Raw genomic sequence first — 13,098 nt, 5'->3', positions numbered from 1 at the left:
AATCTCAACAAAGTGAGGAAGGCTTTCTTAACATAAAAGTTAGTTTAAAAAGCTTAAAAAAAATGAATAAATTTGACTTCACATATGTAAATGTATAAAATAAAGAGAATTGGTAAAGTGATTTAAAAACAAACTATGTAACAAAGTTTTAATGTCGTTGGTATGTGAACAAACTTTGGCAGGTGAAACATCAGTGATATAAGCCCCCCCCCATAAACTCACTGTTAATGGTGCCACCAGTACGTTAACAGATTCTTGTTAGTCCCAAGTTTCTTGTATCAAATGTCTATTAATAATCCTGAGTTTGCAGCAGGTGGAAGTTTCAAGGCCTGCATCTCATGTCCAGTCCCTAATGTGGAGGGTGTCTGAATTTTGTTTCAGCTTTGACACTGGTTGGTAATGTCTAAACTTAACAATCCTAAAAGGAGAGAAGTTCCTCAACATAGGGAAGAGGTTTGAATGCTGAGCAACCAATAATGTCCATCATAATGGTATTTCTTTTTATGAAATTAGTTTAATTCCTCATTCCTTATTCTAAATATTTAGGGTGTTTTTCATAGTTTTCTTTATGCATAATTCTCTGATGACCACTTTTTATAAAAAGCTGTATTTGCATTTCAAAGGATTTTCTTTCTACACATTCATGGACGTGGAATTACTGGGTCAAATGATACAAATCTTTTTTAAAACTTTGATAGACATCCTTATATTTCCCTAGTAAAGTTTTCACTAATTTACACTCTCCACAGGGAGATATGAAAGTGTTAATTTTCCTACCAACTTGCCAATTTGGGCTAGCCACATTTTGTTAATCCTTTCCCAGTATTATTGGTTTAAAAAAATAACAATTTAGTGCTGTTTTACTTTGCCTTTCCTTAATTATTAGTAAGGTTTTAATAGTTTATCATATGTTTGCTATTTCTATGGTTCATTCTGTAAATTGGCAATAGGCAGTTTGAAAAATTTTATTCGTATTTTCTGTATTGATATTTTTCCTCTTTTTATTGTCCCATTAATTGATTAAAACTTCCAGAATAATGTTAAATAATAAAAAAATATTGTCAGTATCCTTGCCTTATTCCTATTTTACTGTATTTCTGCTGAATTATCCAGGTTTTTTTCATGTTAAGAAAGATATCCTATATATTTAGTTCACTAAATTGATGAGTAATAAATAAAAATAGAGGTTGGTTTAATTATGTGTATTTTTGTTGGTTATAGGGATTTATGATTTTTCCCCTTTAACTTTTTGATGTAATATATTTTATCCATACATTTCTTTATAATGGATTATGTTTGAAACAATCTTTTTTGATAATGCTTTATTTAATATAATTTTGGATTTGATTCATACTCGTACTTAATCCTAATATCTACCTTAAGTATTATTATATATGTTTTATTTTTTTCTGAAATAATTTCAGATTCACAGAAAAAAAAAAAGCAAGAATAATACAAGAACTCCCATATACTCTTTACCCAAAACTCCATTCAAATTTTGTCAATTGTCCCAATAATGTATTTTCTAGAAAATGGCCCAATGTATGATTACATATTTTACCCAGTTACCAAGTCTCCTTCAATCTGAGTCAGTTCCTCAGTTTCTCCTGACTTTCATGACCTTGACTTTTATTATGAAGATTAACAGGCCAGTCTTTCTATAGAATGTCCCACCATTTTGATGTACCCAATATCTTCTTATGATTAGACTCAGGTTTTGATAGACATATTACAGAAGTGATGCTATATTCTGCTCATGCATCCTATCATTTGGCACATGAGGCCAATTTGTCCCATTACTTGCAGTGATAACTTTGAGTGGTGTCAGCTAGATTTCTTCAATTTTGCACTTTTTAGAATTTTTCCCTTGGTACTTAATAAGTAGTTTATAGAGAGCTATTTTGAGATTATGTAAAAATTTCAGTCCTTAGTTTACTTTTACCAACTAGTTTTATAATCCATTTATGTTTCTTGCCTTAATTATTTCTGCACTGGTTGCTAGATGATACTTTTCAAATTCCATCATTACTTCTACTTTGATTAGCTGGCATTCTACTATGAGAAAGAGTTACACTCTCATTTTTAATTACAATTGCTTAAATTATCCCAGTGTTGTATTATATTGCTTTTACATATTTTTATACACTACTTGTCCCAGAATTGGCCAGTAGAAGTCCCTTTCAAGCTGGTTTCTGTATACTTTTGGAATGCCTTATTTTTCTTTGAGGACTTTCTTACTTTCTGATACAACAGATGCTCCAAACTCATTGTTTCTTCCTTGCCCAGCCCTGAAATCATCTGTTTCTCTAAGTTAGGCTTGTTCCTTTTAGTGAAGAGTGATATTTTAAAAGCAACATCAGGCCCTGGATGGGTAGCTCAGTAGGTCAGAGCGTTGTCCTGATAAACCAAGGTTGTGGGTTCAATGCTTGGTCAGGGCACATACAAGAATCAACTAATGAATGCATAAATAAGTGGAACAACAAATTGATGCCTGTCTGTCTATCTCTTTCTATAAAATGAATCACCAAAATATGTTAAATCAATATCTGGATGCTAGGTATGCTCATTGCTACTAGGGTATAAGTATTCCAAGTCCCTCTCAATGGGCATAGTTAGGAAATATAGACACATATTTACATCTATCTATCTATCTATCTATCTATCTATCTATCTATCATCTATCTATCTTCTATTAAAATTCATGAATAAACACTAATAACTCCAATTTCAATCCACTAGTGAACAACACAGGGTTCATTTTAGCTTTTCCCTTTTCATATTTATACTTATCTAACAGTGAGAAACTGGTTATCACTATCCTCAATATATTTACTACCTTTCTCAATTACCTTAAATGTAGCCAAATGTGCTAACCTTCATGACAGCCTCTCCACTTAGATGCCCTTCTTTTATGAACCCTGTGCCCCGTAGTGGTCACATCTCACTCAGAAACCCTCCTTTGGGGGTCCTGGCACAGGTTGGGCTGTTTCCTCACTATACTTCATTAATGTTTCTATCTCTCTCTACCTCTCCCTTCCTCTCTGAAATCAATAAAATTATGTTAAAAAAATAAATCAACAAACAACAAGTGTTGGCGAGGATGTGGAGGAAAGGTATCACTTTTGCACCATTGGTGGGAATTAAGATTGGTGAAGCCACTGTGGAATCAGAAAAACCAGGAAACCATAGCAGGGTAAGAAATTGGCACTATTAATGGAATGATACCAATGTACTCTGTTTATTTTATTGAAGTTAATGGTGATGTTTTCTTAATCTTTGATCTTAGAATTTATAAAGAAGATTACATAGGAACCAAAATATATGGCTTTAGAAATGGGTCCCACAATTTACTATCTCAAATATATATAATGAGTAATAAATAAAAATAGAGGTTTTTATTTATTACTCATTATATATATTTGAAAAGCCTTGGCTTCCACTGATGCAACATTTAATACCAGTGATCATAAGTGATCCCAAAGTCATTATTGATATGTATATTTTCATATGAAGAAGGTGTGTGGAGATGTCATGTAGCTAAAGATTGAGTTTAGCAGACCATGCAGGTATTTATTTCAATACAGCATATTTTTACATGTAATGACCCTCATGAACTGATAAGAGTTTATTTGTGAAAATTAATCACTGAAATAAGAGATAAAATATTGGAGATGTCGAATAGTCACTAACATGGTGGAAATACATATAAAAGGGAAAAAAGGATGCACCAGGGGAAATAGAATGCAGGAGAAATCTGAGGGAGTGCAAATACTACTTAAAATTTTATGAAGATTTTGAAGTCTAGAACAGTTCTTATGTATCAACCATTAAAATTATTTTTTACAGCTTTGATACTTGAAAATGAACAGTTTGGAAAGAGAGGAGAAGATTTTATTTCCACAGGACTAGGCTAGGTAAGTAAGAAGACTTGGAAGTCCTAAGATGTTAGTAAGAAAATTAAAGTAGTTATCAATCTACCTGTTTTCTGTCCCATGCCCAAAAATATTCATTTTAGAAGTATTTGTGGTTGTAGCACTGTCTGAAACCAAATGAAATTATGCAGGATTATTTTCCAGATGTTTTGAAGGTACACAATTCTTTTAAAGCACTGGATCTCAAAGTGTGATCCCTGTACCTATAGCATGGCATCACCTGGGAACTTATTAGGAATATTTATTCTCAAGCATCACCTCCAAAATACTTAATCAGAAATTCATGGAGAGGTCCCACCAATCTAAAAGACACCAATATGGTGATTACCAGGGGGAAGGGAGTTGAGGAGAGGTAGGATGGTATAAATGGGGGATAAATGGTGATGGAAGGAGTCTTGACTTGAAGTAGTGAACACTCACTACAATATACAGACAATGTATGATAGAATTGTACACCTGAAACCTATATAATTTTATTAACCAATGTTACCCCAATAAATTCAATTAAAAAAAAAAACAGAGAAAAAAGGTAACATTTTCTCCTCAAACATCCTTAATAAATGTAGCTAAGAACTTAGAAGCTATGCTGGTCTAAGAAGTCTTTAGAATCCTAAAGAAGTAAAGCTAAAGACTGGATGCTAAGAAAAAGGACAAATAAAGAAAAAAAGACTGGAGTGATACAATATAAAAGCTGAGAGAGCCTACCATAAAGGTAACAGACAAGGGTAGCAGCTGTTAGACAGTGGGAAGCACCCCCAGGGCCAAAGTGAACCTTATGAGAGATACTGTAGCAGCAGCAGCAACAGCATCATAGTTGTCTTCTTTTCCATCATCATCATCATCATCTATTGGCTGAGAACACATGAGCCCCAGACACTGAGTTAGGAACTTACATAGATCATCCAATTTAATCCTTACAATAAATTCAGAGGATTTAAAATTTTAACTTTACCTGTATTTTACATATGACAAAACTAAGCCTTAGAGAAATTGAATGGTTTACCCCATATTTATTTAAGTAGCAAGAAGGAAAGTTGAGGTTCAAACTAGGCAGCATGAATGAAAAGCCTACTTTTAAACTGCTATTCTTCAGTGATATCTTATAGCATCATGGGTGTTCTCAAAGGGTTGGTAGAGAAAAAGAATACAATAGCCTATATAATAAAAAGCTAATATGCAAATTGACCAAACAGTGGAATGACTGGTCGCTATGACATACACTGACCACCAGGGGAAGATGCTCAATTCGGGAGCTGCCCCCTGGTGGTCAGTGCGCTCCCACAGTGGGAGTGTTGCTCAGCCAGAAGCCAGGGTCATGGATGGTGAGTGCAGCAGCAGTGATGGGAGCCTCTCTTGACTCTGTGTCAGCCCTAAAGATTTCTGACTGTGGGGAGCGGGCCTAAGCTGTCAGTTGGACATCCCCTGAGGGCTCCCAGAATGCGAGAGGGCTCAGGCTGGGCTGAAGGACTCCACCTAGTGCATGAATTTCATGCACCGGGCCTCTAGTTTACTCAATAATCAGTTAAGTTGGATTTGCAGAAACCTTGGAAGTTGAGCAAGTTTGAAAAACTAGAAAAAAACATGTATTCTGAAGGAGGGTGCTGTGGAATTGGAGGAAAGACAGGCCAGTCAGACCTAGAAGCAGAATATTTGAAGTGGTAGAAACATGTAGAGTTGAAGCAGGAAGTAGGAAGAGGCATGAATAAATAGCATACAGGGATGGAATACCTCACATAATAACAAAGTTAAGTGTCCTAGGGGGAAGAGGTTCGGTCATCTTGTGCTAAAGATCAAATGCCAACAGCCATATAAATGTCCAAGAAAATCACCTTTCATGACTCAGGCTCAAGGAAGAGACAATCCTTTCTTCACCCCCCTTATAAGTACAGGCTTTGTTGATAATTTTCTCTTTCAAAGAAATATGGTTAAGACTAAAATTCAATAACATGTTGAGTCAGATATGGGTTTAAAACCCTGTTCTCAGCCAACAGGGAGTCTTCAGCAAGCATCTAATTATCCCTTTGAGTTTTTGCATCTTTATAATAAAGTTATAACCCTATATAATAAAAGGGTAATATGCAAATTGACCCTAATGGTGGAACTACCGGGAATGACCGGTCGCTGTGATGTGCACTGGCCACCAGGGGGCAGACGCTCAATGCAGGAGCTGCCCCCTGGTGGTCAGTGCACTTCCACAGGGGGAGCGCTGTTCAGCCAGAAGCTGGCTCATAACTGGCCAGCACAGCCGCGGTGGCAGTAGCCTCTCCCACCTCTGTGGCAGCACTAAGGATGTCTGACTAACAGCTTAGGTCTGCTCCCCATGGACATCCCCCGAGGACTCCCAGGCTGCCAGAGGGATATCTGACTGCCAGCTTTAGGCCTGATCCCTCAGGGAGCACAGGCCTAAGCTGGCAGGTGGATATCCCCTGAGGGGTCCTGGACTGTGAGAGGGCACAGGCCGGGATAAGGGATCCCCCCCCCACACACACACACACACACACACTGAGTGCACAAGTTTTTGTGCACCAGGTCTCTGGTAATATTAAATGAAACAAGGAATATATGGATTTGGCACTTAGTAGGTTCACCTCCATCCTTTAATATTAAGTTAAATTTAAGTTAATGTCACATGCGCTGACATGGCATGGAGGTGTGTGCAGTATAATCTAATCTAGTTCTAGCTCTAACCCTCTGGGTTAAAAAGTGTATAGTTGAATCAGAAATAAAGGAAAGAGCATTGAACATTTGGCACTAAGAGCTCAGACTTAAATATAAATGTGGTAGTTCTAAAAGTAATAATAACATTTTTCTCTTTTTAGTTTTGGGTTCCAAATTTTTCTTTTTCTTTTTTAAAAATCTTTATTGTTTAAAGTATTACATATATCCCCTTTCCCCCCCTATTGATCTCTTCTACCTCTCCCCACACCCCACCCTAGGCCTTCACCACCCTATTGTTTGTGTCCATGGTTATGCATATATGCACACAAGTTCTTTGGTTGATTTCTTCCCACCCACTCACCCCTGCCTTCCCTCTGAGATTCAACAGTCTGTTTCATGCTTCTGTGTCTCTGGATCTATTTTGTTCATCAAACTCTGACTGAGTTATGCCACTTAGCATAATAAAAATTTTCACTCTAGTAGAAAGTGCTTCTACCCTAGCTGGTTTTGCTCAGTGAATAGAACATCGGCCTGTGGACTGAAGGGTCCCAGGATCAAATCTGGTCAAGAGCACATGCTGGATAGCAGGCTCAATCTCTGGGGGGGGGGGGGGGAGTGAGGGAGCATGCAGGAGGCACCTGATCAATGATTCTCATCATTGATGTTTCTATCTCTCTCTCCCTCTCTCTTCCTCTCTGAAATAAATTTTAAAAATATATATTTAGTAGAAAGTGCTTCAGATTTGACTCTAGGTTGGTTTGGCTCCAAACTCCCCCCTGAATTCTCTGTGTGATCTTGAACAAGTAACCTACATTTAATGAACTTCTGTTTCCTTATTTAGAAACCAAGAATATAATTAGATTGTCCAATTTTATTCAGTATATGACAATACAAAATTTCTAGTGTGGCCTTTAGTGGCTTTCCAATGACATTAAAAGTTTGGATATTCATACCTGTAAAGGTATGGGTATTGATTGTGTAGCAATCTTATAATATAATTGAGAGAAAGTCATTAGATAAAATCAGTTCTAAAGGACCTTAAATAAACTAGATACCTCCCCTTTCTCTGCTATTCAATGCGGTAGAACTTTGGTTTTGAGGTGCACATGTGCGTGCGTGCATGCATGTGTGTGTGTGTGTGTGTGTGTGTGTGTGTGTGTGTGCATGTGTCAGAAAGAGAGAGTGTGTTTATGAGGGAAATGGTAAATTTACATATTTACAATTCTCTAGTTATATTTAAAATTTTTAAATGGGCTGCCTGAGATCCAAGCCCTGGTGTCTTTTATTATTGTACCTCAAATACTTTCTATTAAAGTAAATGGAAAGCATTCTATGCTTTGATTGTGAAAGGAACTTTGCAAGTCAGTAGGCATGCCTTTTAAAAGCAATAAAATGAAGCTGTCAGCCATTGCAAATGGACCAAGATGGAGGTCACATGACTAAACCACCCCTGCACCAGGCAGCTCTGATGTATTTTACTCCAGTTTCAACCTATTAATCAGAGTAGTTGGAAGAGCAATAATTTAAATGCTGCAGTAATCAATTCCATACACATTAATAGAAGCTACAGTCAAACTTTGCCACACCACTGACTGCATTGGAATCTTGACAGGAGCCCTGAGGGCCATGCCTAATTTGCATTAAATTTACATAAAATTGTAAATCAAGAATACATGAACACAGCCCTAATATTTGTTAGTGCTTAGATCTTGTTAGATAGATTGAAATTGCTGGTGGTTTGACTTCGCTTGCAATAAAATCGTGCAGCTGATCAGCTTTGTTCTCATTCTGCAATTATGGGGAACAGGACCCTAGAGAGCTATAGTTGGGAGCATGTGTATGCCATTTAGGGTTTTTGTCCTATAAAACCATGACTCAGATGTGTCCTTGGAAACCCCGATCGAGAAGCAGATTTTCCCCAATGACTTTGCAGATTCTTGTCACTGGATTTGCTCACAAACAACTTGCCATTAGATGGAGACACAAACTACATAGAAAGCTGGCCAGCGGAGAGGATGTCAAGGCCTCTGGAAACTTTCATTTTTCCAAACAATATTTTCTATCATGAAAACAGATAGGGATATTATCTAGGCTGGGGACAGGTAAAAATCAAACCTTCAGCAAAGTACGCAGTACTTAACAGCGTGAAAATGTGGACTTCACATGGTTTGAAGCATATATGTGTTCTTGTGTTCCTGTTTCATCTTATTCCAATGGCTGTAGCCTTTGCTGTGTATTTTCACACTCAGGGAAAGGAGAAAAGATTCTCACCAAGGGTACTGGCTCACAGTGGCAAGACTCAACTCTCTATATTCTCCTTAGTCTTCTCATTATAAATCTATACTTTTAGAGAAAAAACATATACTTAAGTGCCAAAATACATTTAAAAGTCTTCCTTTTTTATTTTTAGAAAGTATTATGCAAGTATTTTGTACAACGTGATTACTCAGTGCCCGCCCCCTATCCTATCATTTTCTTACCTTGCACGATCAAGTAAACTTGGGAGGTCTTGGGCTCATGCTGTGTCTGAACCGAGCAAGTGTAGGAACCCTCATCATAGACATCCACCTTCTGGATTCGAAGGCTGTACTCCAGAGAATGGCGTTTCTCCAGCTCCACTCGGGGGTCCAGAGACCACTTGTCATGCCCAGCAAAAATGATGCCAGAACGGTTCAGCCAGGCCACTTTTGAGTTCTTGTCTTCTACAATGCACCTGGCAGAGCAGAATAACAACATTAGAGCCTTAGCCATGCCTGCATCTGCATTCATTTTTCACATGATTAGACTCAACAAGACCAGTCAAGAAAAATATTTAATGCAGGATGAACCATTGCCTTGTTCTTTCTTAGAGTCTTAAATATCATCACTAGTTCTCCTTTAAGACCTAATTACCATTCAATGGATAGATATCATTATATTAGATTCAATTCAGCAATAAACAATCCGTGTATGAGTAATGCAGGCAAAGTTAAATGGGTATTGATTTCCCACTGGATTATCTTCTTGTCTAGGAAAAGGTCATTCACACAGAACTCCATCTGTTTAAGTAATTTTGAGAATCAGATGATTGATAATGTGGCACATTTACCCAGTTTTGAATTGTACTTATTCTTTCATTGCTATTTTCTTGTGTGATGGTGTATTTGAGTTATGCCCCACCACTGTAGGAATTAGACTAGATTTCAGAGTTTGCATCTGATCTGTATGAGTTTGGAATGCCTACTCCCAGGAGTGAGGCATGTGTGAGCAAGCCCAAGTAGGTGGATAGGTGTTGGGTCAAGGTCATCAGGGTTAGCTAGCATCATCTTGCCTAAGTGTGTTTCCAGCTGCTGAGGGCAGCAAGGTGTCTGCTGGAGAGACAGCTTGCTACCAGCATTTCTGAGCCCATTAGTATGATTTCAGTCTTTTGTGGGAGATGAAGAAACCAATTTTATAGTTTCTATTCCAAGGATGATGAAGGAAAAACGCTTATTTAAATGATTATTTTAGAAACCTAAAAGTCTCTCCCTGAAACTTGAAAGAAAAGGGAAAAGACCACAGATCAGTGACGAAGGGGAAAATACTTTACATGATACAGTTTTCTTCAATTCTATTAAGAACCTGGGAATGAAAAAAATAAAAAGTTCTCTCTGTTTCACTTTGGCAAGATTTATGTGTACCCCACAGGAAGATTGTCCTAGACCCTCTTACAGCTGCAAAGCCAGCTGCTCAGCACTCTGGGGCATGAGGGATGGACAGGAGGAGCCAGGAATATGACAGCAAAACAATCAAAACACCATATTCCCTTATATTTTCCAAACTAAATCAAATCCAGGTTTCCTCTCAGGTCAAAAGAGCCGGACATAGAGATTCCACGCCTGTGCATAAAGAGGAAATTGATGTCCTACCCACAGGCTGTCCACAGTAGGGATACAGAGGCTGATTTGTATCTTTCATAAGGAGAAAGGCTGAGTCTTCTAAAAATTCCTATTGTGCAGAAGATCTCCTTACCCCATTAATTTTGGTTGAATTATGTATTTTATTTAGCATGATTATCTTATTTAATTAGTTGGGTGCCTTGATATGCAGGTCTTTCTTTTCTTCTCAATCTATTTATTTTCCTAAAGACAGGCAAATGAAGGTATCGTTTAGTATCTCCATTACTCAATATGTGTTTCTCCGTCATACAGATATTACTGGGATTAATTAGATACATTTGATAATTAACACTTCTCCAAGAGGGAGTGCAGAACTCACTTCATAGATACTTGCTGCTTCTTTCCAGCCTCAATTTTACTTTTTCTCTTCTTTCCTTTTATGGCATCATTTCTCTGTCCTTGATGATGTCTGTGGCATGTCTCAATTTAGAATCATTTTTAAATTAATTAACAGGCTGTTTGCTATCTTCTAGATCATAAATGAAGTTGTTCATGTAGATTTACTGTGTTTTTACTTTCTACTGAGAAGAATGGAAATGTACCTCTATAAATGTGTTTTAAATCTTCTATCACATTTCTCCTTCTACTTTTATCATCTACACAGCTCAACACAGCAGCAAGAAGATATCATAGAGATGGACTTTGAATGCTGTTTAGCCTAGCACAGTGGTTGGCAAACTGCAGCTCGCGAGCCACATGTGGATCTTTGGCCCCTTGAGTGTGGCACTTCCACAAAATACCACGGCCTGGGCGAGTCTATTTTGAAGAAGTGGCGTTAGAAGAAGTTTAAGTTTAAAAAATTTGGCTCTCAAAAGAAATTTCAATCATTTTACTGTTGATATTTTTGCTGACCACTGGATGGGTCCTAATATGTTCATATTGGAAAAAAAGATACCATATAATGCATTATGCACAACAATGGCCATCAGTCAAATAAAGACTGAAATTTTGCCTAATTCATCGAGGTATCTCCCAAAACTAATCTGGTGTAAAACAGTAAAACTTGGCAAATGCCTGTCATATGAATTAACAGTATCACAATGCAGACACAAGACCTATGGTTACATAAAGGGTGGGGCAAAAATAGGTTTACTCTTGTGAGTACCAGAAACACAGAGTTTATTCTTACATTATGACTTACTAAAGGCCTGGTGCACGAAATTCGTGCATGGAGCGGGGGAGTGTCCCTCAGCCCAGCCTGCAACCTCTCCAATCTGGGATCCCTCTCACATTCCAGGACTACAGGCTCCCAACCACTCACTTGCCTGCTTGACTGATTGCCCCTAACCACTTCTGCCTGCCAGCCTAATCACCCTCTAACCACTCTCCTGCCAGCTTGATCAATGCCTAACTGCTCCCCTGCCAGCCCGATTACCCCTAACTTCCCTCCCCTGCTGGCCTGGTCGCCCCTAACTGTCCTCCCCTGTAGGCCTGGTTGCCCCCAACTGCCCTCCCCTGCTGGCCTGGTCACCTCTAACTGCCCTCTGTTGCCAGCCTGGTCGCCCCTAACTGCCCCCCTCTGCTGGCCTGGTAGCCCCCAACTGCCCTCCCCTGCAGGCCTGGTCCCCCCCAACTGCTCTCCCATGCAGGCCTGGCCACCCTCCCCCCAACTGGTCGCCACTGCTGGCCTGGTCGCCCTGAACTGCCCTCCCTTAAAGCTTGTTCCCTCCCAAATTTCCTCTTCTGCTGGCCTCATTGCCCACAACATCCTGCCCCTGCTGGCCATCTTTTGGTGGCCATCTTGTGTCCACATGGGGGCACCCATCTTTGACAACATGGGGGCAGCCATCTTGTGTGTTGGAGTGATGGTCAATTTGTATATTACCTCTTTATTAGATAGAATTACTTATTGTATTATTTTCCATACAAACAACTGTAAACTTACTTTTGCCCCACCCTATATATTCCACCCCACCCTATATATTCCACCCCACCCTGACCCCAACCCGAGCTCTATAGTATCCACAAATGAATTGGGTGAATTTTCTTTACCGGCACAAGATAGAGTATCTAAATCAGGTCTTTAGGATCCTTTTGATATTTTAGCAATTTTTGTCTATGGAAAAGTTAAAATCACCACACATATCATTATTCCAAATTATTCTATGAGAAGAGTCAAATCTATCTTACCTAAAGGAGTAATTGACTATGTCAGCAAAATTGCCAGACCAATAAAAATGCATCTTCTTGAAACAATATATTATGTGGGAATTTTGCTATGACAATCTATATGACATCTTATTTTTACATTGTGTTTCATTCATATTTAATTTTTAAATTTATCTTTTACACTGAAGTGAAAGGTGTATTAGAATTCAAATACTCTTTTTACTAACTCAGTATAAATAGCTAACTCCAAGCACCAGAGTTCAATGTAGTATTTCTTAAAAGAAAACCACTTCTCCAGATACTTAAGTGTTCTGTTTTTGTTTTTTTTTAGTAATCAACAGTTCCAAAGTAAATGCATTGACTATAAACTAGAAAGTCATCCTATATAATAAAGAGGTAATATGCAAATTGACCCTCACACCCTCACACAAGATGGCTGCCCTTATGTGGTCAAAGATGGCCGACCCATGTGGTCAAAGATG

General features: G+C 38.3%; 1 protein-coding gene across 1 annotated transcript in view; it reads right to left on the bottom strand.

The window, feature by feature from the left end:
- Positions 1 to 13,098, bottom strand: part of LSAMP (limbic system associated membrane protein) — a 641,226-nt gene that overhangs the window by 310,274 nt on the left and 317,854 nt on the right. Inside the window, exon 2 of the mRNA XM_079766437.1 lies at positions 9,071 to 9,303. Within this exon, the coding sequence (XP_079622563.1) occupies positions 9,071 to 9,303 (233 nt within the window). The remainder of the gene's footprint in view (positions 1 to 9,070; positions 9,304 to 13,098) is intronic.

The sequence above is a fragment of the Cnephaeus nilssonii genome (genome assembly GCF_951640355.1).
Source record: "Cnephaeus nilssonii genome assembly, chromosome: 3".
NCBI classification, from domain to species: Eukaryota; Metazoa; Chordata; class Mammalia; order Chiroptera; family Vespertilionidae; genus Cnephaeus; species Cnephaeus nilssonii.
The sequence above is the reverse complement of the archived record's forward strand: the minus strand, read 5'-3'. Positions and strand labels throughout refer to the sequence as shown.